Consider the following 27,298-nt stretch of genomic DNA (forward strand, 5'->3'; position numbering starts at 1 on the left):
ACTGGCATTCTGGCTGATACACTGTCCCAAGCTTTAGAGATACAGGATCTAATTTTTCTAATCCTTTTTAAATTAACATGGATACTTACACATGTTAACGTGTAATGTCATTTTCATCACAGCTACAAGGAAGAGGTTCAGTGCTAGCATCCTTGGGATCTATTGGATTTCTCACCACTTAGTTATTATTTTCTTTGGATTTTTAAAATCATATACCGCAAAGATTTCAGCAGAGGGCTGGTCAAAGGACTGGCCTGCCGCAGGAAAAGACTGTGTCAAAGATAACTTTCTCGTGAACCATTTTTAAAGCTACTATTAACAGTCAGCTTAGAAGGCTTGAAAAACAAACCCAATGTATCAAAAATTAAGAAGATTATAGAAAAGCATAAGATATCTCAAATGCATGCTTTTAAAAATAAAAGTGTTTATTGCAAATTGTGCTGCTATGAACATTGGGGTGCATAGGTTCTTTTGAATTGGTGTTTTAGGTTCTTAGGATACAATCCTAGCAGTGGAATTGCTGGGTCAAAAGGCAGGTCCATTTTTAGTTTTCTGAGAAAATTCCATACCGTTTTGCACAGTGGTTGTACCAGTCTGCAATCCCACCAACAGTGGATTAGGGTCCCCTTTTCCCCACAACCTCTCCAGCACTTATTGTTTGCTGCTTTGTTTATGATGGCCATTCTGACTGGTGTAAAGTGGTATCTCATTGTGGTTTTAATTTGCATCTCTCTCATAGCTAGTGATATTAAGCATGTGTCTCTGGATCTTCTGTACGTCCTCCTTGGAGAAATGTCTGTTCAAGTCCTTTGCCCACTTTTTAATTGGGTTGCTTGTCTTCTTAGAGTGGAGTTGTGTAAGTTCTTTCTATATTTTGGAGATGAAACCCTTGTCTGAGGTATCATTGGCAAATATGTTTTCCCATATAGTTGGCTCTCTTTTTATTTTAATACTGTTTTCTTTAGCCATGCAGAAGCTTTTAATTTTGATGAGATCCCATTTGTTTATTCTTTCCTTTATGCCCCTTGCTCTAGCTGGAAGCAACCTAGGTGCCCGTCAGTAAATGGATGGATCAAAAAATTATGGTACATATACACAATGGAATTCTATGCAGCAGAAAGGAAGAAGGAGCTCCTACCCTTTGCAACAGCATGGATGGAACTGGAAAGCATTATGCTGAGTGATATAAGCCAGGTTTTGAAAGACAAATACCATATGATCTCACCTTTAACAGGAACCTAAACAATAAAACAAACAAACAAGCAAAATATAACCAAAGACACTGAAATAAAGAACAGGGGGACAGTGACCAGAGGGGAGAGGGGAGGGAATTTCAGGGGGGAAAGGGGAAGGGTTTACAGGAACTAGTATAAAGGACACATGGACAACAACTAAGGGGGATGGAAATGGGAGGGAGGGGGGAGCACTGAGGGGGTGGGCTGGTATGGAAGTAAAAGACAGACAACTGTACTTGAACAATAATTAAATAAAAATAATATAAAAAATACCTGGCTGGTGTAGCTCAGTGGATTGAGTGCGGGCCTGTGAACCACACGATCACGGTTCGATTCCCAGTCAGGGCACATGCCTGGGTTGCAGGCCAGTTCTCTGCAGGCCAACTCCCAGCAGGGGATGCACAAAAGGCAACCATGCATTGATATTTCTCTCCTTCCCTCCTTCCCTCTAAAGATAAATAAATAAATATATAAAATCTTAAAAAAAATAAAATAAAAATAAAAATAATATAAAAAATAAAAAAATAAAAGTGTTAAGTCTACTCATCTCACTTTATTTCTGTTAACTCCTTCTCTTCTTCAGGGTGTCATTAGAAGGCAATTACACAGCTCCTCCATACTCACCGTGAAGTTTAAAACATCAGACCAACTCAGACAGCTTGTTAATATTCAGCATTTTCTACTGTTTAAAACTTTACCTATCTAGACTCAAACTGAATCTATTGGTGTTCATCTTTTACTCAATTCTTGCATCAATTAACATTTTTAAGAGTCCTCCTAAATCTCCATCTTATGGAATCTCCCCAGATTATTTTCTGAGCCCAAGGTGTTGTCTGTTTATTCTAGCCCAATACACAATGTCCATAAATTTACAACACCTATTAAACAGAACAAAGGTGCTTGACATTTTGAAAAGAATAATCACTTCCTTATCAGCTGCTATCATCTGTGGCTAGCAGGTGCCATCCTGGTTTTATAAGAAAGATAACACTGAGACAGTCAAGTCAGAAAGCATTTGCGGATTCTTTCTATAGATTTTATAAATCAGCACATATTTAATGGCTATTTCTGCTTTGTCATTTCTTTTTCTGTGGTGATTTGTTCTTGCCCTTTTGTTTTTCTCATTAACATCTCTATTAGGGGGTGGGTAGAAGGAAAGGAGAAAGATAATATTCAAATGAGGTCATCTGGCCAGTCACTCATTGGCTAAAGCAGAGACCCAAGAGGCCAGTTTTGTGAGCTCAATTCTCTCCAAGGTTCAGTTTACTGTGGACAGATGCAAGTTCACTCCCACACTACAGACTGTGACCCTGTTTCCTGCCAGATGTTTTGCACTTACGGCTCATGGTCACGAGGGTGGACCAGGCTGGTGAATAGAGATGACTCAGGAAAATAGGCCTCACCTACACACAAATAGATGTGTAAGTCATTCTTCCTCCTTGAACTGTCAAGCTTTTTACCTGTAAATTCTTGGACTAAAGGTCTGTCAGAAAACAAGACTGTAACTACTGACTAAAATAGGTTTTAAATTATTCATTAATTTTCTCCCCTTTACCCTTACAATAACATTTAAACCAAAAATCACATGTAACTTTTGTAGTACCCACATGCTAAGAAAGATTTTTACATTTTTAAGTGGTTGAAAAATACCAAGAGTAGTAATTCATGATGTAACTGAATAGAAACTTCATTTCTTCAGTATGTCCTTTTTCTTCTGTCTTTCCTTTTGATGCAGACTGGCCTTGTCCAGCCTAGGAGCTCCCTGACTCACCTGCCTCCTTCTCCCTTGCACATCCACTCCTCCAATCACTAAGCTCTCAGGACAGTGAGGCTCTGATTGGCATCAAACAGTCTTAGGAGCAAAGCCTCCTCAGGTCTGTTGGTCACAGAGACAGAGTTTGTGTCAAACAGAAGATAACCTGTAAGCCTGAGTTGTGTTTCAGCTCCAGGCCCACAAAAGCAGAACATCCCCGTGGACCACACCTTTGTGAAACCAGACAGAAAGGCACCATGGCTGGCATCAGGACCAGGTGCAACGACCAGCTCCCCTTACCCTGGCACCAGCCAATCAGTAGAGACCACAACCCTGACTCCCCCAGTCACCATGATTAATGATTTTTCCCCACATAACCCATCCCCTAGAAGCCAGGAGGAGCCAGGTCTTACATAACAGATCACCTGTGCCTCCAGGTTTGGCACCATTTCCTAAAATAAACCTTTACTTTCTTCACTGCAAACCCCTGTTGTCATCTTATTGGGCTTTGATGTATGCAGGCAAACAAACCCCTTTAGTTCAGTAATAATAACACATGCAAAATATTTGAAATTCACAACTCAGTGGCAATAAATACAGTTTTATTGGAACAGCTACCGCAATTGTTCCCATATTACTTGTGGCCACTTTTATGCGACAAAGGCAGGAATGCATCATTTGCATCTGAAACTGTATCGTCCACATTGATGAAAATATTTGCTATCTGGCCTTTACACAAAGTTGCTGTCCCTGCTTTTTCTCATTTCTACACAAATATTTCTGGTATCCTTACCACCTTAGGAATCATGTGCTTTCTTTATTACTTTCTATCTGTGCAGATCATTTTGTTTCTCTCAAAATCATAAGTCTGGGGTGCTACTTCCAAAAAATGGTTTGTACCCTCCATTTTTTGAAAAATATTTTACTTATTTATTTTAGAGAGATGGGGAAGGGAGGGAGGAAGAGAGGGAGTGAAACATCAATGTATGGTTGCCTCTAGCACACCCCCTACTGGGGACCTGGCCTGCAACCCAGGCATGTGCCCTGACTGGGAATCAAACCAGCAATGCTTTGGTTCTCAAGTGTGTGCTCAATTCACTGAGCCACACCAGCCAGGGCTGTACTCTCCATTTTTATTTAAAAAAAAAACAACAAGTACATGATACTCAAGATTTTCAAAAGAGCATAGACACAAGTGATGCCTCTTCTCTTCCACATGGTTAATATAATTGAATGTGTGTGAACATGGGCCTATGATACTACTACATGTTTTTTCACATTTTCTCAAGCACTAAAATAAATGAGTTCTGCTTCTGACTCATAGCTGAAATGTTGTTACTGAAAGAGGGGCTAAACCTCGACTATATACAAACCAAAATACATGGGTTTGTGTTACCATGATTTTCCAGAAAAAAAAATTGCAGACAGTTGAACACCCCCTTTTAAAAAAATATTTATTTATTATTTTTAGAGGGGAAGGGAAGGAGAGAGGGAGAGAAAGATCAATGTATGCTTGCCTCTCACGTGTTCCCTGCTGGGAACTGGCCTGCAACCCAGGCACATGCCCTGACTGGGAATCGAACCGCGATCCTTTGGTACGCAGGCCTGCACTCAATCCACTGAGCTACACCAGCCAGGGGTGAACACCCCTTTTGGAAAAGATAAAAAGAATGGTTTCAATGGCTCTCAGTGTGGCCTTCAAGCCTTGAGCAGATGTTATCAGTAAGCTATCTATCTAGGGTTGGAAGCGTATTACCCAAGGAGGTGGCCATGTGAGGACCTCGGGAAGTTCACTGTTGAGAAAGCTAGCTTGCCAGAATGGGGTGGAGTGCACTTAAGATGGTCTCTGAAATGGGACCGTTGGCCTGTACCTTGGAGCACTCAGATATTCTGCCCGCTCCACCCTCTGTCCACTCCACCTATCATTGTCCATGAAGGTCAATAACGGGGAGAGGGGAGGCTGATTCTCTTACTTTAGGTTTTCCCAGAAGCGTAGCCTTAAATACATATTTGAATGGAAGGAATTTATTTGGGAGGTAGTCCTAGGAAACACCAGTCCAAGAAAGGTAGGAAAGGAAAGACAGACAATGAAGGGTGTGGTATCAAGCACACACCCACTGTGGGCTGCTGGAAAATGATCCCAGAGGAAACTCTAGGTAAAGGCCTCACACACAGGCTTCAGGGTTATCCCACCTGAGGGGTGAGGTAGCTTCCAGGGATATTAATTCCCCAGCACTGACTGGAGCAGACCAGCCTCCCCAGGTTCCAGAGAAAGCCTCAGGCTAAGAGACACAGAGGCTACTGGAATTGGACATTCCTCAGTGGGCCCTGGGGAACTAGGATGACAAGCTAGACAGTATGGTCACACATTATCATGGTACAAAGACTATGGTGTTGTATTCAATTACATGAAAAAGTTCATCTTACGTTTCCTCCCCTTCAGTAGTTTACATTACATTGCAGTTGAACCCAAAGCAACACATACAACACTTACCAATATACACATTCCCAGAGATGGTATAAATGAAGCTTGTCCACCCTGAAAAGGAACCAGCAAGATTAAAATGTTAATGTCCATAATACCAAAAGGAACAAAGATATAACAATATATTTAACAATATCTGTGTATGTAAAATATAAATATGTAAATTATATAACACACATAAAAGATAAACTTAGAGATAAGACCCTTTGTTTTACATATATATTTTAAAACTTAAGTTTTGTGAGCTGTTTACAACACACACTCACACGTGCACACATGCATCCCCATGGCCCTAAACCTAAATGACTAGGCCCCAAGTGTTTTCAAGCCACACAAGGAGACAGTGTACAATTTGCTTGGCTATATATGTGTATATATCTATATGCCAACAGTTGTATTAATAAACACTGCCTTCCAGTTCTAACATCATGCTAATAACTGTAACACACCAGTCTGGCTTATTTTCAGTTCATTGTGCTTATTTCTCTCCCAGAAGAGAATGTAGAAATGCACTTTTATTTACTTAGTTGTACTTTAGTTTACCGTGAACTCATTTCTTTTTATCTATCCTAAAATAGAGCATCAAATGCAGGGGTGCAGGTACACATAATGTTTGGGGACACAAATGAGCTTTGGGCAGCCTGTGTGCTCCCTGGAACTGTCCCCACAATTTTTCCAGGGTGGACAATTTTCTATGAAAAGGGTACATGATATTCACGAGATTCCTACTGTGACCCACGGGGCCAAGAGCTCACAACCATGGACCACCTACCATTGGTTCTCTGAGCACTGGCACTGGATTTTCATGGACATTTATTTATTGTGCCCATGGCCTAGGAGAGATGCCACTGTGCCACTGAGGGACATGAATCTAGAAATGGCAAGCTCAAAATGGACTTATGACATTACTCTGTGCCTTCGGTCGAAAACAAAAAGATCCGGGAAGTGAATGCAGAGCAGAGTTCAAGGTGGTAGGGCAGCGCCCTAACTGGAGTCTGTGAGAACCAACGTGGTGACATAGTCATCAGAACGTAGGCGGAGGTCGAAGAGTCACAGAAGACATCTCTAGGGATGTGGACGTGATGGCAGGTGGATTGAAATATGCAACAGAGGTACAGAAGAAAAGGTGTAACTAGTAAAATTTAACTATTTGAGTTTGGTTAAGAAAATCTGAAGGATGGCAAAAGAAAGATACTTGGGTGGATGCCGGAGGATATTTTTTCACCCTTGTATTTCAGTTTTTCCCCCCTGAAATTTTACTAGAATAAGTTTTAAGGCCTCTGGAAGCAGCACTATTTGCTCATGGCTCACTCACACTTTTTCCCCCTCATTGACCCACTTGCTGGTCCTCTTAGCTCAGTCTACCATGATTTAGTGAACATTTACCACTCACTGTGGGTGGAGATAGGAAGATGAATAAGGCACAGCCAAGTTTTCAGGTCAAGTGACTTTAGGGAGGGAGGTTCATGGTAGATGCTGCAAATCCATGTTAATCATTCACAGCCCCGTTCCCCATGTCTTATCCTGGCAGGCTGGCTCAACTAGAACACTTCTCTCTCTGCTTTGTAATGGATGCCAAACTTCCCTGGTCCTATTTAATCTGATCTGTGATAAAACTGTGCAACAGAATCCCTTCCTTAGCTGCTTTTCAAAAAAAACTCACCACTGAAGTTGCTTACATTTATTTTTCAAAGTGGAAATATTTGTATTGTTTTTTTTTCATTATAAAAAGTAATACGCATTAACTGGAAAATACAGACATGGGCAAAAGTAGGTTTCCAGTTAGGAGTGACATAGTCTTGTGAGTTGATAAAGCTACTGTAATAATCAGCATGTCCTTTTCCATATGAACAACTAGACACCGACTTTTGCCCATGCCTGTGTGTGTGGGCAAAACACAAACTTCCTGTTTGGGTGACATCTCACCCAAACAGGAAGTTGTTCTGCAATCTTCAGACTTACCTGACAGGATTATTGTTAGCAATTCTGTATTTGTACTTTCAGTTTCTTTTATTTTTTTATGCACTTTATAGTGTCTGCTTAGGAACTAGAATTACCAATGATCTGTTTGGGTACCTTTCCATGTCAAAATGTGCAGACATAACTCCTCCTTGGGAAAGATGGCAAAACATCCCATTCGAAGGACATGTTGTAATTACATATGTTGTAATGTTGTATATGGTATATGGTATAAAGTAATGATTTCCAAGTTTGACAGACTCACAAAGTTTTCAGTTGCTCAGCTGGGTTTTTGTTTGGGATTATTTTGATTGTTCTAATCTCATCTCTCCTCTGTCCCATTCATTCCCACTCACCTTCCACGCAGAAAACTAGTCTATATATAATTACCTAGGTCTGTTTTGTTTCCCTTTTTATCTTCTTACGTGATCCAAAAGAACCAAATATCTGCTGAAAGGAATGGTCAAGCCAATTTATTAGGTATATGCGCCTATGTTTGTTCTGTGAAAAAGTCTTCTACTAGGAGGATAGTGTCTATCTTTATTAGTAATAACAATTCATGTTACTGGTTGGGAGGCATAGAGTTTAGAGGGACTGAAATAGGAACAGGGAGATGATCTCCTTTTTTCCTTCTTTTTAACATGTTGTCCTTCTGTACTTGCTTCTATTAAACTTCATTTAATTTCTATCAAGCATTGTTTCCTTTTTTAAAAGATTTTATTTATTTATCTTTAGAGAGGAAGGGAAGGAGAGAAGGAGAGCAATATCAATGTATGGTTGCCTCTCGTGAGTCCCCTGCTGGGAACTGGCCTGCAACCTAGGCATGTGCCCTGACTGGGAATCGAACCTTGATCGTGTGGTTCAAAGGCCTGCGCTCAATCCACTGAGCTATACCAGCCAGGGCTCAAGCATTGTTTCTTAAAACAAGATCAAATTGTGTGAATGCTTATTATATGTTTAAGAACCACCATATTTTACTAGAATTCCTTCTCCACCAAAGGCAGAATTACATCAGCAAAGAGTTCTCTTGTGACATTTTCAAATCCTTCTCCACTTTCTATCTTCTCCTACCTTCCTCCCACTTTGATGTCCTGCACCAGAGATTGATACCATCCCCACATTTTTATGGTGCCGTCAGAGGTCACTGGCCCTACAGTTCCTGTCTTCCACAGATGTCCTCTCTAAACTCCTGGCTCTTTGGAGTTGGGAAGCTCTTCCCTTCCCTCAGGCAATAACAAAGAAAATGAGTTGGGACAGAGGTCACATTTCACCTCTGGCCCTGTAGGATGGTTTAATCAGTAACACATTTAAGTCAGAACATCTTTAGTCAAATGTAAAAAATGTAACTTTTCTTTTCAATATGTAAATCATTTTCTGTGGCATTCGCTCTCGTTGCTACCAAGGTTCCAAATTCTTGCAAAGGTCTCTAGGGACAGCTTTACTTGGACTACATTTCTTTCCTCAATCCAGCTCATTTTCCTCCTGCCTCTGAGTCTTAGAGTTCATTAGTTCAATGAATTTCACAACCACTCCTGACACATGTATGCGTGGAGACGTAGCAAAACATGGCCTGGCAACATACCAGACCCTTTACAAATTCAGCTCTGGGTAGGGAAGGAGAGAGGGGAGAAGTGAGGGGAAATGTAGCTAAGGAGAGAATGAATCTCTCTCCAAACTCTGGGTTGCACGTGTGGCCAGACCCCAGCGCTGCTTTCTAAAAGACCTGCCCCCCAACTGTGTTCAGCGTGGGCAAGCAGCTCCCTCACCATGGACCTCATGCCTGGCCTGCTGAGGTCCTCTCCTTCCCCTCCTTATTCCACCAAATTATTTCTAAAGTTTTATTTTGAAATAATTTCAGACATACAGAAGAGTTTCAAAAATAGTACAGGGAATGACCATCATTCACCGAGATTGTCCAAAAGCTAGCACGTTATCCCATATATGCTTTATTATTCTTCTCTTTAGAAATATATGTCATTCTTTTCTTCTGAAATATTTGAGAGTGCACTTGCAGACAGGATACCCCTTCACCTTGAAATAATTTTCAGTATGAATGTTCTAAAAACAGAGATATCTTCTTATATAACTATAGCGTTCTTATAAAAATTATGAAATTGATATAACATCAGTGAAAAAATTATGACCATTAATACAATACTACTATGTATGTATAGCTATTCCAATTGTGCCTGTTGTCTCAGTAATGCCTTTTATGGCGAAAAAAAACCACCCAAAATTTCAAGGCAAGGTCCAATCTGGGTTTACTTGCTACATTTAGTTGCCATGTCTAATCTCCTTTCATCTAAAACATTCCTCAGTATTTTTCTTTCCTTAAAAGTACAGACCAGTTATTTTGCAGAACAGGGGTATCCAACCTTTTGGCATCTCTGGGCCACACTAGAGGAAGAGTTGTCTTGGGCCACACATTAAATACACAAACACTAACAAAAACTGATAAGCAATGAAAAGGTCTGTGCATAATTTTCGTGAGATCCGCCACCACAGATAAGCAAAGAAGTCTTCACATAATAACCCTATGATGAAGCGGCCCTTTTGATAATCTTTTAAAATCATCAAGCAGTTCCCAAGTTTGTGATCGCTAATACAGAAAATGTACATATCTAAGTAATAGAACAGTATAAAATTTAGTAATAAAACTAAGTAATGTTTTAAGTAAATTTACGATTTTGTGTTGGGCTGCATTCACAGCCATTCTGGGCTGCAGGTTGGACACCGCGTGACTTGGTTCCAAGGAGCGAAATAACACAAAAGTGATGGACTATCACTTATGAGATTAGGTTACATAAAGACTCCAGCTTCCATCTTGCTAAACTCTTTTGACTCTCACACTTGCTGGCTTGGATGAAGCTGGCAGCCATCCTGTGAGCTGTGCTATCGAGAGGCCCATGTGGCCAGGTCCTGAGAGTGGACTGCAGCCGACAACCTTCAAGAAACTGAATGCTACCAACAACCCCATGGCTGTGAGTTTGGAAGTGCTCCCTTTCCCTTTCAGCTCTGGGATGACTGCAGCCCTGACTGACACCGTGATTGCAGCCTTGTAAGGGTCTTTGCCTCAGAGGACACAGGTAAACTGTAAGACACCATGAGATAATAAATGTTGTTTCAAGCCACTAAATTCTAGTAGATAACTAATACAATAAGACTTATTTAACTAATACAGTAAGACTTATTTAAACATATCTTAATGTGATTTACTGAGTAGCTACCATATGCATGGCATTAAAATCTACTTTCTGAAAAGTGTTTTGAAGCATTTATTCTTTTCCCCAGTTTTATTAAGATATCATTAATGTGGCTTCTTACCCTTTGTCCCCCTTGAAGGTAAACACGGAAGCAAAAATGTATTAATATTTAAAAGAATGCATTAATTTTTCTATTGGTGTTGTAACAAATTGCCACAAACTTGGTGGCTTAAAACGATAAAACTTTATTATCTTACAATTCTGGAGGTCAAAAGTCCAAAAATGGGTTTTAATCATGTAAAATCAAGGTATCTGTCCTGGCCGGTGTAGCCTCAGTGGATTGAGCGTGGGCTGTAGACCAAAGAGTTGCAGGTTCAATTCCCAGTCAGGGCACCTGCCTGGGTTGCGGGCCAGGTATCCAGTGGGGGCCATCTGAGAGGCAACCACACATTGATGTTTCTCTCCCTTTCTTTCTCCTTCCCTCTCCCTCTAATAAATAAATAAAAATCAAGGTGTCTGATAGGCAGTGTTACTTTTTGAGGTTTTATGTGAGTGCTATTTCCTTGCCTTTTCTAGCTACTACAGGTGGCTTCGATATCTTGGCTGCTGGCCTCCTTCTGTTACAAAAGCAGCAACTGCATCACCCTGACCTCTGCTTCCATTGTTACACCTCTCTCTCTCTCTCTCACTCCTGTATCCCTCTTTTATTTACACAGATCTTTATGATTATATTGGGTCCACTGGATCATCCAGGCTAACCTCCCCATCTCAAGATCCTTAATGTATCCCCTTTGTCATGTAAGGTAACATAATGACAACTTGGATATTCGGGTGGAGTCATTATTCTGCTTACCACAGAAGGGTAGGCTATATATTTTCTAAAGAAATTTTGTGGATTGACATACATATACATATACTGTAAAGTTACAATCAAGGAAGATAAAAACAGGCTTACAAAATTAATTTTCCCGTATCTTAACAATCCTCCTTTTTTAAAACAGTCCAGATCATGTTTTTAAAAAGCTAGTAGCAGAGGTGCTATGAAGGGAGATGGGGGAAAAGAGAGTGGCTGTTGACAGCCAAGTCATGATGCAGTCAGTCCGAAGACAAAGGGGACATGATGACCAGAAGCCACAAATTTCTTGGAAAAGATTACTATTTTCCTAGAAATACATATTTATGTCCTTCTAAGTGAATGATAACAAACAATGTTATCTGTACATCACTTCACAGCAAGGAAAATCGGACTGCATAGCAAAAGATGGTAAAAGTCATAGAGAGAGTGAGAGAGAGAGAGAGAGAGAGAGAGAAACTACTTACTCTTATTTTAGCCAAGAAATTACATGAAAAATGCGTGGCCAATGTGAAAAGAATCTGGTACTGTCAGAGACTTGACAAATTGGATTATTTGTAAGTGATGCACCATGCAGCTCCATTCCTGATATTAACTGCCTTCCAAAATCATCACTGCATGAAACATCTGTTTTCTGCAAGATTAGCGCAGCTCCACAGAAACGTGCCTTGCCTGAAGGAAATAAAGACATGGTAAAAATCAATTCCAATACTATTTATGGGAAGGAATTCAGAAAAAATCATTTAGTTTGATTCATGAGAAATGTTTTCTGTCTCCTTTAACGGGTTGTCCCTTGGGAAACGTGCACTTTCCTGGTATAGGAATGGGACGGTAACAGTGTATGCCTCTATCTCTAGCCTGCTCATTTGGTAATGAAACAATGAAGTCCACATTAGTCAGATTGCAAAGCTTATGCCAAAATCCAAACATAACCCAGATATCCATGTCAAGTCCACTTACCATGAGTAACAAAGCAATCAAAATATTATAAACAAAACAGTCAATGCCATAAAACATCCAAATACAATTAATTTAGACAGGCCTTGGATTTGACAACAGAATTTGACCTGGACACAGAGAACCACCTCAGAATGAAAGATACACACAGACTAAAACTAAAGGGATGGAAAAAGAAATTTCATAAAAATGGAAAGGTACTTTTAAACAAATACAAAGGGTGAACTTGGCTTAAATGACTTGATAATAAAATTTATACAGCATAATTTTATCAACCAATATGTCTGACTCCAGGCAGCCAGAACTATCATGTCTATAAAATGTGTCATAAAGATCTGAATTGTTTGTTTGCTACTGGACAGAGAAGCCTCTAACTTTAGATGTGTCACCTAATGCAAGAAGGAATGTATGTGTGGGTGAAAGAGAGACAGAGTCAGAGACAGAGACAGAGACAGAGAGAGACGGACAGTGACAGCACTATAACTAGAAGTGATGTCTCAGAGAAGGAGGTTCTGCTTCATAGCTTGGTTCATAAAAGATTTGTTGAAAGTGAGTTTGCAGTGACTCAACAATAAACGTATATTTCTAAGTTACTTGCTTTTGTTTCCTTCCAAAAATGTTTTTGAAAACAAATCCGACTTTTAAAATTTATAGTGATGAAATAATACAGAAGTACAACTTTGCTAACAGATAGATATACATTCTCTCATGAAGCCACAGAGAGTGGTGGCTAAGTGTAGAGCAAAAATTGACATGAACCACATACAGCGTTGGTGGGGGCATGGAGAAACTGGTAGAAGCCTAATGAAAAGTGGGACCATGTTTTGGAATGCTACTTGAAAATATCTTTTAAAAATTAAAGATATGTACCTGGCTGGTGTAGCTCAGTGGATTGAGCGTGGGCCTGCGACCTAAAGGATTGCAGTTTGATTCCCAGTCATGGCACACGCCTGGGTTGTGGACCAGTTCCCAGGAGGGGACACACAAGAGACAATCATACATTGATATTTCTCTCCCTCTCTCCTTCCCTTCCCCTCTAAAGATAAATGAATAAAATCTTTAAAAAAATTAAATGTATGTATACCTTGTGAGCATCCCTGGAAACCTGAAACATCAAAATAAGCCCCCATATGGAAGGACACAAGTACAGGGATATGCATTGCAGACCAGGGTGCAGTGGCCAAGGGCTAGGAACAAAGGGAGTGCCCACTGATAGGAAATAGCTAAATATGTTGCAGTCAACCCATGCCATAGAATACCATCATTCAAGAGAGTCGCATGAGCAGACCGGGAAGAATTTCCATGAAATATAGTCTGATCAAAAAAGCAAAATGCAAAAATGTACTTATAATACAATTCCATTTTAGTCAAACAATAAGAAAATAACCCTATATATCTGTGTATTCACATGCATATATATGTCAGTATACAAATGTAAGTGTGGACAAAAACACAGCAAGATCTAATTCAAGAACACATACAGATCTGAGATATATAGAGGAGATACTGTGATGGGCTGATAAGGAAGAAAAAAGGAATGCAGGGACGCAAACTCTAAAGTAAAAGAAAAAAGTTAAAGCATATGGGCTATCACATATGTTGCTATAAAAATTATGTATAAGGGTAGGCATATGTTTAAGTGAATTAATTAAAAATCTTTCTGTACTTAAAAATAGCCAGAATGAAAAAAAAAAAAACAAAGGAAATAATGGCTCTGAGGTTAATGCCTAATGACTTTGGGTTCAACAATTTTTTTAAATAAATAAATGCTTGGGAGTTTTCTAATTATTCTTTGCATTTAAATGTTGCCTTAAAAGTAAGTCTTCCATAGTGATAACTTTATCAAAAGATGCATGTATCTCAATAAAGGATGCACTTGTTCACAAGTAACAAGATCAGAATTTGCCTCCAGGAGCACTGGACATCGATAGCAGTCAGGAAGTTGGGAGATGTGGCTAAAAGTCCTGTCTTGTCCTCAAGCCTTTACATGGCTTTGACACTTTACTGACTGTCGGGCCTTAGTGTTCATACCTGTAACATGATGGGGGTGGCCCAGATGGTCCTGCCCTAACATTCTATGCCCTAACTTGAAAGGTCCCATCAATACTGGCTAGTTTAAACATCATAAAATCTAAACTAAATTAATAGAATTTTGTGCTGAGTTTAAGAACCAAGCACATTCTAGAGAAAGTGGCCCCCTGTGGGTTTTTTTTTTCCTGAAATGCTCATTAAACCCCAGAACCCTTCATACCTTTAGGAACAGGCTGGGAATGCTTCACTCCTTGGTCCAGTTTGAAGTCCAAATATAAGGTTGGTGTGCGAGTATAAACCTTGGACTGAAAAGAGAGGGGGAACAATTGGCGTCTTTCCAAGAATAAGGTTCTTCCTTACTCCAGCTGGACCCTTCTTGATGGGCCCAGGGCCTGAATCCATTATACGTACAATTCTTCCTTTGGATGCGTGCTATTAAAGTGGGGGTGGGAGGTCAGGTGCTGGATGGTTTGCAACTAAAGTCTCCTCTTAAGGGCCCTGGTCTAAAAGTTAGCCCTCCTAGCTTTACAATGTGGTTGATGAGCTATCATATTTCAGGATGATAGCTATCTCTCAATAGCCATTTCTCAAATATGGTCCAATGTTAATAGTTTACTGGCCAATAGTTGCTCCAAATTTCTCACTTCCAGTCTTCCGTTTGATATGGCAAGTCATCTCTCATCCAAATGTATGTTTCTTCCCCAGATTTCAATAAAGCCGCATGTATTTTGAAATACAAGGTACCAAAAAGTGACCTGAAAGTATTTTTATTTGGTCTAACTTGGCCTCATGCCAAAAAAAAAAAAAAAAAGGTAGTCTACCATTGCTGGCTTGAATAAGCCATGACTCCAAATGCAAGAAACACAAACATTTACAGGATTTTCCATTGTACACAGTGGCTTTGATTCTGTCAATACTTCCGTAGAATTTGTAATTCAATATGATACCATTCTGAATCATTGGCATACAGCAAAATCCAAGGGATTAACACTGTTGCTGCAAATTTGATGATGCTTCATTGTTCATCATGAAGCTCAAGTGGTTCTGTCCTAGTTTTTTAAACAAGATACACACAGAAATGAAAAAGTACCTAATGCTAAATTTGGCAAGGATATAGAATACTGTAGGGGACCGGTTTGTCTTGGCCTGGCAAATGTGACTCAGTTCTGTATGGAAAACCTACAGAAGCAAAGTGGTGGGCAGGAGCCAGACCTTCAAACCGAGTTTTCCCATAGGAATCAGGCCTAGAAAATGCTTACAGACTGTTATGGCTTGCTCTTGCTAAAACTCCCTCACCCTGGTCTAAAACAACAAATGTATATTGTCTACCTTCAAGGTAATATCCAAAGCCTGTATGAGTTCTCCCAAGGACAGAGCTAATGAGCTTATTGCCATTCCCCTTTGCATGTTATTTTTATTTCCTCGATTGTACCTAGAATATAGACAATAATATTCTATGTGATAGATAATGAATCTTTCTATGATGTAAGACCCCAGGAAAACAAAAGCCTGTCTAGACAAGGGTCGAGGTGCTCCCCTCTTGAGGGAGTGGCCGAGGCACCATAGGCACTCTCCCCTTGAGAGAGTAGTCGTGCCTGTTCTGTTTTTCCACACAGGATTGTTGTCGCCTGTGCACTGATTTTTGTCATCAACCACAACAGGCAGACTCTGCTGGACAGTCTGCGACAGAGTACCTGGAACTTCCGTACACAGCTATTGAGATTGTAACTTGGTATAAACACTTTAGAAAACTGCTTGGCAGTATGTAGTATAGATAAATATGTGCAAAATCTGTGACCTAGCATTCCAACTCAGAAGTGCATCCCTGAAGTCCTGGCTGGGTAGATCAGTTGGTTAGGGCAGCATCTCAATACATCGAGGTTGTGGTATATTGTGCCCTGATCAGGGTACATACAATAATCAAAAGTGTATCCCCAATAAAGTCATATATGTGAATCTTGATAGTGACATTTTTAGTAAGATGCAAAAGTTGGAAATAGTCCAAATGTCTTTAATGATAAAAATGGGTGAGTGAATTGTAAATACTTACACAATGGAATACTACACAGGAAGGAGAATGAATGAACCCAACCACATGCAATAACTCAGATGAATGTCACAAGCATAATGCTGAGCTCATCAAGGCAGACAAAGAATGTAACATATCATATGATTTCATTTCTCTAAAGTTCGAAACAAAGAATAAATAATCTATGGTGTCAAAAGTCAGAAAAGTGGTTATCTTGGGAAAGTTAGTAACTGGATGGCATTCAAAACGGAGCTCTGGTGTCTGACAATGTTCTATTTCTTTTCTTTTTCTTTTTTTAACTTTTGTGTAAAATTTACTTTTGTGAAGTTGCAACTTAAACACAATGAACTGCACAAATCTGAAATATACAGCTGAAGTTTTTGCTATACTTTGCCTTTCGCCTTTATACCCATATCAAGCCATAGAAAACTATCACACCAGAAGGTTTCTTTATTTCTCTTTTCAGGAATTACCACCTAAACTAATTTTCCCAATTAAAAAAATTTACAACATTTAAAAATATCATTTATAGACAATACATGGACTATTTGAAAGTGCACTATTTGATATATTTTGATATGTATACATCTGTGAAAATATCAATCAAGACAATAAGCATACCCACCAGTCTCAACAGTTTCTCATGCCTCTTTGTAATCCTCCCATGTTATGCTTCCTTACTCTCCAATCCCCCAGCAACCATCAAGTGCATTTTGTTGAATTTTATATAAAGGAAATCACACACATGTAATTTTGGTCTAAATTTATTCAATAATTGTGCTCTGTTTCTTGACCTGGCTTCTAATTTCATGGCTATGCTCACTTGATGAACATGCACTGAGCTGTACACTTGATTTGTGCATTTTTTGTATATGTACTCTATTTTAATAAAAGCTTACATTCATTAAAAACATGAATGTGTAAATAAACCACAAGAGAGAATCCAGAGCCCAGAATTATTTTCTCCTTAATAAAGGCATGGTTTTGCAGAGAATAATTATGTAAACCCCACAAAAACATGGACATTCCTGCCTTTTTCACCCAGGGCCAACCTACTGTGCCTATCACATAGTACATGTTCAATAAATATTTACTGAATGTTTCCTAATGGAAAATCTCATGTTTAATAAAAATTTTATTTATAGTATACATAGGATATTCATCAATATTTTTACCTGCATGCAGCAAAATGCCTCTTTTTCAAGAAGGGTGATTTGGTATGGTGAAAGTGTATATCTGTACACTTTCAATTTTGGAGTAGAGATTTATAAACAATGCTGTCAGAAGACTGTTCCTTTTTCTATAAGTGTTTCACATACTGAAGCTTTGGGCTTTAAATGGTCTGGTAGGTTGTTTTATATGGCCTAGAAGGTCAAGCTGCATCAATATAGCTTCAAAGACAGGAAAAGCACATTCCCTTGTGCACACATAAGTGAAACCAGAAAGTCCTATGACATCAAGTGTATCCTGAGGCCAAAGATTCACAATCAGTCTGAAGAGCTTGAAACATACACAACCACAAAGGCAGCACCAGCATGACACAGGAGCTAATTCTCTAGAATCACTAGGTGTATAAGGCACCATGTGGAAAGAATCTGCTGTTTCTAATGAAGACTTCTAAAATTACCTCTAAAAAGATCAAGGGTAAATGTCACATAATATCAGATGACTCCTCTATGTGGGCAATATTTTGCTCTCTTCCAGAAAAAGAACGCCTGTGTGGTTTAAGTCTTTCCAAACCTCTGCCTCGGTGGCAAATGCAGCATCCCTGCCTATAGCAAAGAGATTAATCACAAAGAGGTTTTTTATTTAATCTTCACTAATATTCTCCCAAAAATATATTCTAAAATAATCTTGAACTAGAAACCAGGAGTCTTTGATGCCAGGATTGCATTCCTTGCTGAAAACACTTTTCTGCTGGGATTAGTTCACTCATCTGAAAATCTTGTGTTCACACTCAATGATGTTGAAGTCTATCTCTGATTCTGAAATTCTGAATCAAAAAATTAATGTTTTCCTCCATGTTTTAATTTTTTTAATTCCCTTCTGATTTCTCAGACTAGAGCCTTAGAAAGGTGAGATGTGGCTAGGGTGACGGAGAGCAACTAGGGCTGTGGGGACTGAGTGGGGAGCCACTGATCAGGTCACTCTATTCTTGCCCTCAAACTCAGTCATCAATCTTGCCCTCTGAGCTAGCTCTTTTTCTTTTCTTCCTGCCTCCAGCTTCTCCACCTAATTTGTATTGTCCAAAAAATAGTAATTTCTCTCTCTAAGACTGCAACAACATAGATGCATGTACGTGTGCACAAAACACTCACAGAAGCCTGTACTTATATATTAATTTATAAAAACTTTAACAGAAATCAATGAGAGATGTTATAAAATTATACAAGACCAGTGCTCTAACCCCTGAGCTATGCAGCCAACTAGATGTTATAAAATTATAAAGCCACAAATATATCCTATTGTCTTATAGCATTAAAAGGACTAAAGGAAAATTTTTAATTCATTTTGAAGGTGTTTTTTTAACCACATCTCTAGTCTCAAATAGAATTCTGATTCTAATATCCTTTTTGTAATGAAAATTGGATCACTGAAGGTTTCAATAAAACACACATCTTGAATGATCAACTACCCCAAACCTAAAAGTATATTATTCTATTTCAGTTAATCCATAATGAGATAAGACTCAATCTGGAATCTGTTCCCAGGAATATGTGTAGAAAATAATTTTTGAAAAGCAGGTAGATTTTTAATTTTTTTATCTTCCATGGTAACTCTGTTGCAATAGCAAATATAAATTATATTCGTTTCACTCAAGGATGATAATGCCAGCCTCAAATATACTTTAAGCAAACCTGGATTTCATTTTTCTATTACACACTGCTGATTTGCAACCATAAAGAAATATTGCCAGTAGTCACATTCTTTCCTGTGTTCTATTTTTTTTATCCTTACCTGAGGATATGCTTATTGATTTTAGAGACAGGAGAAAGGAAGGAGAGAAACATCAGTGTAAGAGAGAAACATCAGTTGGTTGCTTGTTGTACATGCTCCAAACAGGGACAAATCCACACCCTAGGCTTGTGTCCTGACTGGAACTCGAACCCACGACCTTCCAGTTTTACAGGACTACATGCCAATGAAGTGAACCCTGCTGGCCAGGGTTGTTTTGTTTATAAATAGTATTAAACTATTAATATGCCCTCAAAATAGAATGAGAATTTAATTAAACAAGTCATTCTTTTTTGGTAAAAACTTGGCTATGTATCTATTTCCACAGTATTAAAATAAATTGGCCCATTATCATCTAAAATGAAACATTTCTCTGAATGTTTCAGCATGAACAGAACTAACATCCTTCAGTTCCATCAGTGAAATTTCTCTTTCCTTTTTTTTTTATCGTTTTGGTCCTGATTAATAGTGTCAGTGCAGATACTAAAATCCGAAGCTATTCCTCTTTTGTCTTTCTTCTCATTTCATAATTCTCTGTTAAAAATGTTTTTAGTCTGTATTTCAAAAGCCTAATGGCTTAAAATCTTACAGTTCAAATAACAAGTAGGCCAAGCTTCTAGAAGGCAAGTCGTGTAACTCTTCATAAGAGGTTAAGGATAAATTTTGGCTAACCAACAACAAGAGTGCTACCAAATCCAGAGAAGCCTTGTCTCTTTCTCTGTAAATATGTCAGAATTAAACCCTTAATGAGCCAAAGAACCACTCAAATAATGACTGCAAAACAACCAAAACAAAACAGGGTCTACAAAACCACTTCCTTCCAAACCTCAGCTACCTTCATCTTACATCCTTCAAATACTTCCTGCTTACCCTGGCTTTTGGTATAATATGCTTTTCAAGCTGGCTTCCTTCCTGTGTTTTTATCTGTAAATGTGTTCTTAATTAGGAGATGAAATCACTTCCACATGGAAGGCATGTGGCTTACAAACATCTTCCCAGAGCATGTGGTGTTGGTTGCAATGTGTGAGCGTGACAAAGGAAATATCTTTCATTTTGCCACCGCTGCTTTCACAGTTAACTGCCATCCATTTATCCCTGAATGCTGCTGATTTTGCCACTATGCTGGCCTTCCTTAAATGTAAGTGGCAGCAATTTGTCACATGTTAGAACTGTAATAAATTATTTGACACTTTTTTTAGGGAACTATTTCAAAGACCCTTTATGATTTAGTGATTTTTCAGAAAATGCACTCAAATTTTCAACTTTATTATATGTTGCTTAAGAAAATTGTTCTAAGTAACTATACTAACAACTGTGAATCCTCAATATCCAATAAGAGAAAGAAATAATGATGTTTCTACCTATTTCTAGCTGCTCACACTCATGTTGGACCACCCCCCTAGTGTTGAACATTATGTTCTGGGTTTTTGGGGGGTTTTTTTACATAGAAGCCAACTTTTGATGAATATGGTTTCACATAAATCTTTGACTACATGTCTATTCTTTTTTTCTTCACAGTGAAATTTTGAGTCTAAAAATCTGTTGGGGGTGTCTAACCTTTTGGCATCACTGGGCCACACTGGAAGGAGAAAAGTTGTGTTGGGCCACACATTAAATACACAAGCAGTAATGAAAACTGAGGAGCAGAAACAACGTTTTAAGTAAATTTACAAATTTGTGTTGAGCCACATTCATAGCCATCCTGGGCCACATGCAGCAATACAGAGCTTGAACAATTTGGAAACCTAGAGGACAGCAATGTGCAGACACAAAGAAGGTGCTAGAGAGAATGGCATGAGATGAGCTCAGAGAATTAGAAAAGACCCAGTCAGGTACAGAGAACACATTGGTCCAATTTTTATCTTAAAGAGATGTCTTGACCTACTATGTGGAGAACTGGAAGAGAGTAACGATAGGTGACAGGAACCTCTTAAAGAGGCTGGTGCAGTGGGTCTGGCCAGGGTTGGGCAGGGATGGGAGACAGGTAGATAGATTTAAAATCCATTTTGGAAATAGGAAGGTTTTGCTAATAGACTGGATGTGGGTGGGGTGGAGAAGGAATAAGGATGACCTCCATGTTTCAGATTTCAGCAGTGAATGATGATGCCATTCATTTATTAAGATGGAGAACACTGAAAGGGAAATGAGTTTTCATTTGTTGCCAAGGCAGGTGAGGGTGGGGGGACAAGACTTCGACTTTTGCTATTTTAAATTTGACATGCCTGGAAACCATTCAAATGGAGATGTCAAGTAAGGAGAATACACAGAGCTCAGAGATTAGGCTTGTGCTGTGCATATAAATGTGGGAGTTACAAGAGTATAAATGACATCTAAATCCACAGAATGAAGGAGGTCACTTAGGGAGATGATGTCCAATGACAGAGAAGAGGACTCAGGACTGAGATCCAGGGAACTTGAGCATTTTAGGGGTCTGGTAGAAGAAAAGGTACCCACCTAAGAAAAGAAACTGATGAATAAGGAGCATCTGGGGACACAATAATGCACGATCTCAGAGGCCAAGGCAAGGAGGAAGAGTGTGTCAAAGGAGGAAGTGTTCAATCCATAGAAAGGAAGAGTTAATGTGAAGAAAAAGAAAAAGACCTATGGGTTTGGCTGTATGGAAGTCAGTGGTGACTCACTGCACTGATGGGATGGTTGCCAGGTTGAGAGCACTGAGGATGTAGGGAAGTGGAGATAATGTGTATAGACAAATCAGATGTAAAGTATGACTCTGAGAGCACAGAGAATTGGGGGTGTATGGTCAAGGGGTTTGGTGCTTCTCTTATCAATTTATATGAAATGTGGGCTTTAAAAAATAAAGTAAGGCTATTAGCCTTCAATAATATGCATTATAACACCACCACCCCCGCAGTTTGTTTTTGGCCTTTAATTTCATTGATGCCAGTTCTCACATGGGTCAGATCAATCTTTCCCTTTCAATACTTTTAAACGTAGAAAGTCTTTTCTCATCCAAAGATGAAATTAATTATTTTCCTATATTTTTCCAGTTCAACATTTTAAACATTTAATTATTTGATCTATGTCAAATCTATTTTACTGTGAGGTGTGAGGTCATCAGCTAAATTGCTTTCTTTTTATGAATGGTTAACCAGCTGCTTCAGTTGACTTAGCCTTCTCTTTTCCCCACTGGATGATAATCTTCTTTATCATGATTAAGTTTGCATATACACTTGGGTCTATTTCAGGTAGCTTCTATTTCTGTCGATCCCAAGGAAGCACCTCAATGGAGAAAACTTCACTAATTAGCTCAGGAGCCCTAACTAACAGAGGAAGATCTACTCCATAAGGAGTTCTTGTCATTTGCTAGTACATCTCCCAAAGGGCTGCTCAATCTCCTTATCTTCCTCCCACCACTTCCCCACACTCAGGTCTGCTGGGATTTTCACTGTGGAGAAAATCCATCAGCACAGACCCATTCTCTCCACCACTTACATCTTGACACACACTCAAGAAACTCACTACCACATTCCTTTGGCTACTGCATGAAGAGCCATACCTTTCTCTTTCTCCTGGGGATCTTAAGGCTTTGAGAAAACGAAAACTCGATTTGCCACATTATTTAAAGCAAATTTGCAATTCCTATTGCTTAGAATAGGCTGATTCTCTTCAACAGAATGATGTCTTCTGTCCCCAATCCAAAGGACTCTGATTTCTGAATTCTTGGTTATTTTACAGAATTCTGATAAGGAATGGGAGAGATTAGTTCCTATCCCCAGTGCCAAAGGTGTCATGGGAAGAATGAAAATTCTGTAATCATATTCTGACATATACATGAAGTGCTGCACAAAGAGAAAACAAGAAACTTTTAGGCAAAATGCCAATGACTCTCTATAGGGTGAGAGATAGAGAGGGCCAGATGACAATTTTAACTTCTGTCAACTAATAATGAGTGTGAAAAATCTTAAGCATCAAACTGTCCAGCTAACCAAGAATTTTGGACATAACCAAAGTGTCCTACAATCTAGTCTCTACAGCTTCCTGTTCAAGCAGCACTTTAACCAACAGTGACACTTGAGCCCCTTCTCCTTCTCACTTTGTTTTTTTAGGGCAGGGGCAGTGAGGAGAGAAGAGCTAAAGGGGAAGAGAATTTCACAGTCCTGAAATTTAACCACAGACGTGTAAGTTGTGAAACTGAACTTTGATTTCTTCATCCTTTGAGTCAGCATTCTTGACTGAAGTTGGCTTACAGATGTTCTAAATTTTTTAAAAAATTAAAAACAGAAAACAGAGAAAGAACAAATGCTTGTATCTTATATGACTGATTCATCCAAAATCCTACAAAGGCAACAGTACAATGAAACCACAAATGACCCCTAAATATGCCATTAGGGAGCCTTCACATCCCTTATCACCCACATATAGGTAGTGTGTTCCAAGGTTGAGTCAGCAAATCTATTAACCAATGCTAGAATATTCTTCACAGAGTTTAATAATATTTTTAATTTTTATTAGTTACATTTGGTATTTACTAAGATGTTTTTATGAGTTCTTGCAAGAAAGTACATTGAGATGAGAAACTATTTGGCAAAGATAAGATTTCACAGAACTCTGGGGGCCAATAACTTTGTACAGATATGATTAAGGGGGAATTTATTATGGCACAGGGCTTCTCCTATGAGATCATTTGCAGGACATTGTGACATGGTCAGGGGTATCTGCTTGCATAGACATGAAGGTACCCTTTTGGTGTAGAGAAAAAGAGAAGTTTGTTCTGAAGCTTCCTTCCATGAAAATGAGCTACAGCAGGGTTGTCAGACTCATTTTCATCGGGGGCCATATCAGCCTCACAGTTGCCTTCAAAGAGCCAAATGTAATTTCAACCCCTTAACAGTTAAGGAGTAATTACATTCATACAGTCCTAAAATTATTTTGACCCTTTGAAGGCAACCACAAGGCTGATGTGGCCCCCAGTAAAAATGAGCCCAACACCCCTGAACTACAGCATTCCCAAACTAGAAAAAGAAACACCGAGCAAGTTTAGATACAGGGGCTGAATAGTGTGATAAGGCAGGGGTACTGTGAAAATAAAATAGGGCAAAATTTGAAAACCTGAGTGTGGGTCTAGGTTCCTTTAACAATGAGCTTTCTGACCTTGGGGAAGACTTTTTGCCTAGTTGGGTAGCAGCATTCTCATCTACAAAGTGGGGGAGTTGTAGAGCTGATCTCACATCTATTGCTACATAATATTCTGATTCCAACAGTAGTGCCAAAGGAAAAAGGGGAGAGTGGATCTTAGTTGGCTCTGAAAAGCATCTCATACTATCAGGAATTCTAGACTTGTCCATGAATGCAATGGAAGAAGTAAATTAATGGAACACTTCCTGTCCAACTATTACATAAATGGGCCAGAGATAGCCTCTGTGTCTTAGGCAAAAATGGCTCCCACGTTGTTTACTTCCTCATAGCACGCTAGGGTCTTTATCCCAAAGTCTGCTGGAGCCTAAGTTTAATTCTCACATGTCGGATTGCTTTAAATATATTCCAAATTGCCTGGCTGGTATAGCTCAGTGGATTGAGCGCAGGCCTGTGAACCAAAGGGTTGCAGGTTTGATTCCCAGTCAGGGCACATGCCTGGGTTACAGGCCAGGTCTCCAGCGGGGGCCATGTGAGAGGCAACCACACATTGATGTTTCTCTCCCTCTAAGAAAAAAAAAAAAAAAAGAATAAATAAATAAATAAATAAATTCCAAATCAATATATTTTTAACCATTTTTGAGCCTACCTACTTTACATACCCTGTGAAACCATACCCAACACCTGCTAGCCATAAATAACAAACCCCGCAACCATAAAAGACACCAAATTGCTGTTGCCCTTTGGAGCTCTCTGACACAGAGACCCTCTACCTTATGGCTGAGTGGCATCACCTAGACAGGTAAGCCCCCTTTCCAATTTCCCTGGCTCCCTCTGAAGGGCCCTTGCCTAATTCCTTTTCTTGGTGGTGGCCTTAAGCCACTGGCTCTGAAAGGTCTCCTATTGTGAGGGAAGTCCCTTCTCAAGCAACCCTGTCCAAGCACCACCCAAATAAAGCTAATATGTTACTAGCTCTAAAGAGCCTGTCTGCTCCTTGATCAGCCTCCAAATCTCCAAACTTACACCAACCAATCTAAATAAAGTAAGCCTACAGAGAGGCTCCAAAGTATCAAACATGGCCTTCCATCTATCTACAAACAAGAAAAGAGAAGATTCCCTACTGTTCAGCAACAGCTCTTAGAAACTGAAGAGGTGACCAAATCTGTTGACAAGCTGGATACCTGTGGAAGGGTCAGTACTTAGCTCCTAGCAGGGACAGGAAATGGTTCATGAATTCCTGGGCAAGTCAGTAGTGGTCAGCTCCTGAGTAAAATTACAGATGGGTCAAGGATTTCCTCTGTACCCTTCAATATCCATCTTTCCTCTTAGGCTCTGTCTGACTTTAAAGTTTTTGTGGATAAAAACTGCTTTCAGCAGAAAATCTGCTGAAAATCTGCTCAATATAAACAGATTTATATTGAGTTGTGTCCAACTGGTAACAACCTATATGAGCTTGCATTGAAGAGCATAAACTGGACAGTGGCCATCTAGTTAGAATACCAGCTCTGTCACTTACTAGATGCATAACTCTGGGCAAGTTGCTAATCTCATTATGCCTCACTTCCTTTCCTCATTAGGTTGTTTGAGAAATGGATTGGACACATTTTACAGAGTGTCTCAGCTTCATTAGCTCCCAATTCCTCGGCCACTTATGGAGATCCCTGGGTGCCATCGTTGCTGTCATCTCTAGCTGCCTTGGCCTCTTTCTGACTGCCAAGTTATGAATGGCCTTGATGGCCCCCACTGTCATGGGAGATACAGCAGCTCCAGAGCTCCTGGGCTTGACCTGATAGACCTACTAAGTGTCTGGATGCACTCTCAACTAGAAAGAAGGTCCTAGCCACCAGATGTGTATGTAGCCCCCTCAGAGGCTGCTTCAAGAGGCTAGCTGTCACAATTCAGAAGGGCATGGCATTAGCCCCATGGAGGCAGGCTTTGCGCAAAAAAGGGAAGAAAGGTGTGGGATGACAGAAAAATTCTCCCTCTTTCTTTCTCCATCAGGAAGTCTTGAAATCCAGTGTGTAGTTTACACTTACATCACATTTCAGCTCACACTGGCGACATTTCATGTGCTCAGAAGCCTCATGTGTATAGTGACAACCGTAAGGGGCACTGACATCCTGAGTGCTTGGCAGGTACTGGTTCCTCTACTCCTGACTTAATTTGGGTTCTCTGGAAAACAGAGCCTAAGGTGAGTCTTACTACATACAATTCCAGGGCAGTGAGAGTGTGGGAGAAAGGTTTTCCTAACACCTGGTGCTTGGAGTTGTCACCAACACAAGCATCTAACTTTTCAAAAAGGTAGGAATGTCTGACTTTAGAGAGCGAAGGCACTATGGATATCTGGCTTTGTTCTCCCAGCTGCCAATGCTCTGGACTGACCCCGTACAGCAACTTGCTGTAGGTATAACAGCTCCGGAGCTTAGAGATTTGCTTGTGCAGTGAAATCTCATGGAACTAGACCTGGTATTGTGAAAACTGTGTGCTTATTACCTTTCGGGACTGTTTTTAAAGTGAGACAAACGAGAATTGAAGTAGAATGAATTCAAGTTTGGCAGTCCTGATGGAGTCATACCCAGTGTAGGGGAGTCCACCCAGACTATGGTATTATAGAGAAAAAGAAAACTCATACTCTACCCAAGCAAAGCAGAGTTACAACTTGGTAAGTATGCTTTCGGATTTTATTTAGAATATAATTAAGTCCATTTGAGTTGAAAGTTTTAAATTGTTGTCTAGCTTGAAGT

At 39.6% G+C, this 27,298-nt stretch overlaps 1 protein-coding gene across 1 annotated transcript in view; it reads right to left on the reverse strand.

Annotated features, from left to right (window-relative positions):
* The window catches only part of PIR (pirin), an 85,097-nt gene that overhangs the window by 16,497 nt on the left and 41,302 nt on the right, over window positions 1-27,298 (reverse strand). Inside the window, 2 exon segments of the mRNA XM_037046343.1 lie at window positions 5,483-5,527; window positions 14,697-14,781. Of these exon segments, the coding sequence (XP_036902238.1) occupies window positions 5,483-5,527; window positions 14,697-14,781 (130 nt within the window).

This window comes from Sturnira hondurensis, unplaced genomic scaffold (assembly GCF_014824575.4).
Source record: "Sturnira hondurensis isolate 20B ecotype Veracruz unplaced genomic scaffold, ASM1482457v3 Scaffold0005220, whole genome shotgun sequence".
Taxonomy (NCBI): domain Eukaryota; kingdom Metazoa; phylum Chordata; class Mammalia; order Chiroptera; family Phyllostomidae; genus Sturnira; species Sturnira hondurensis.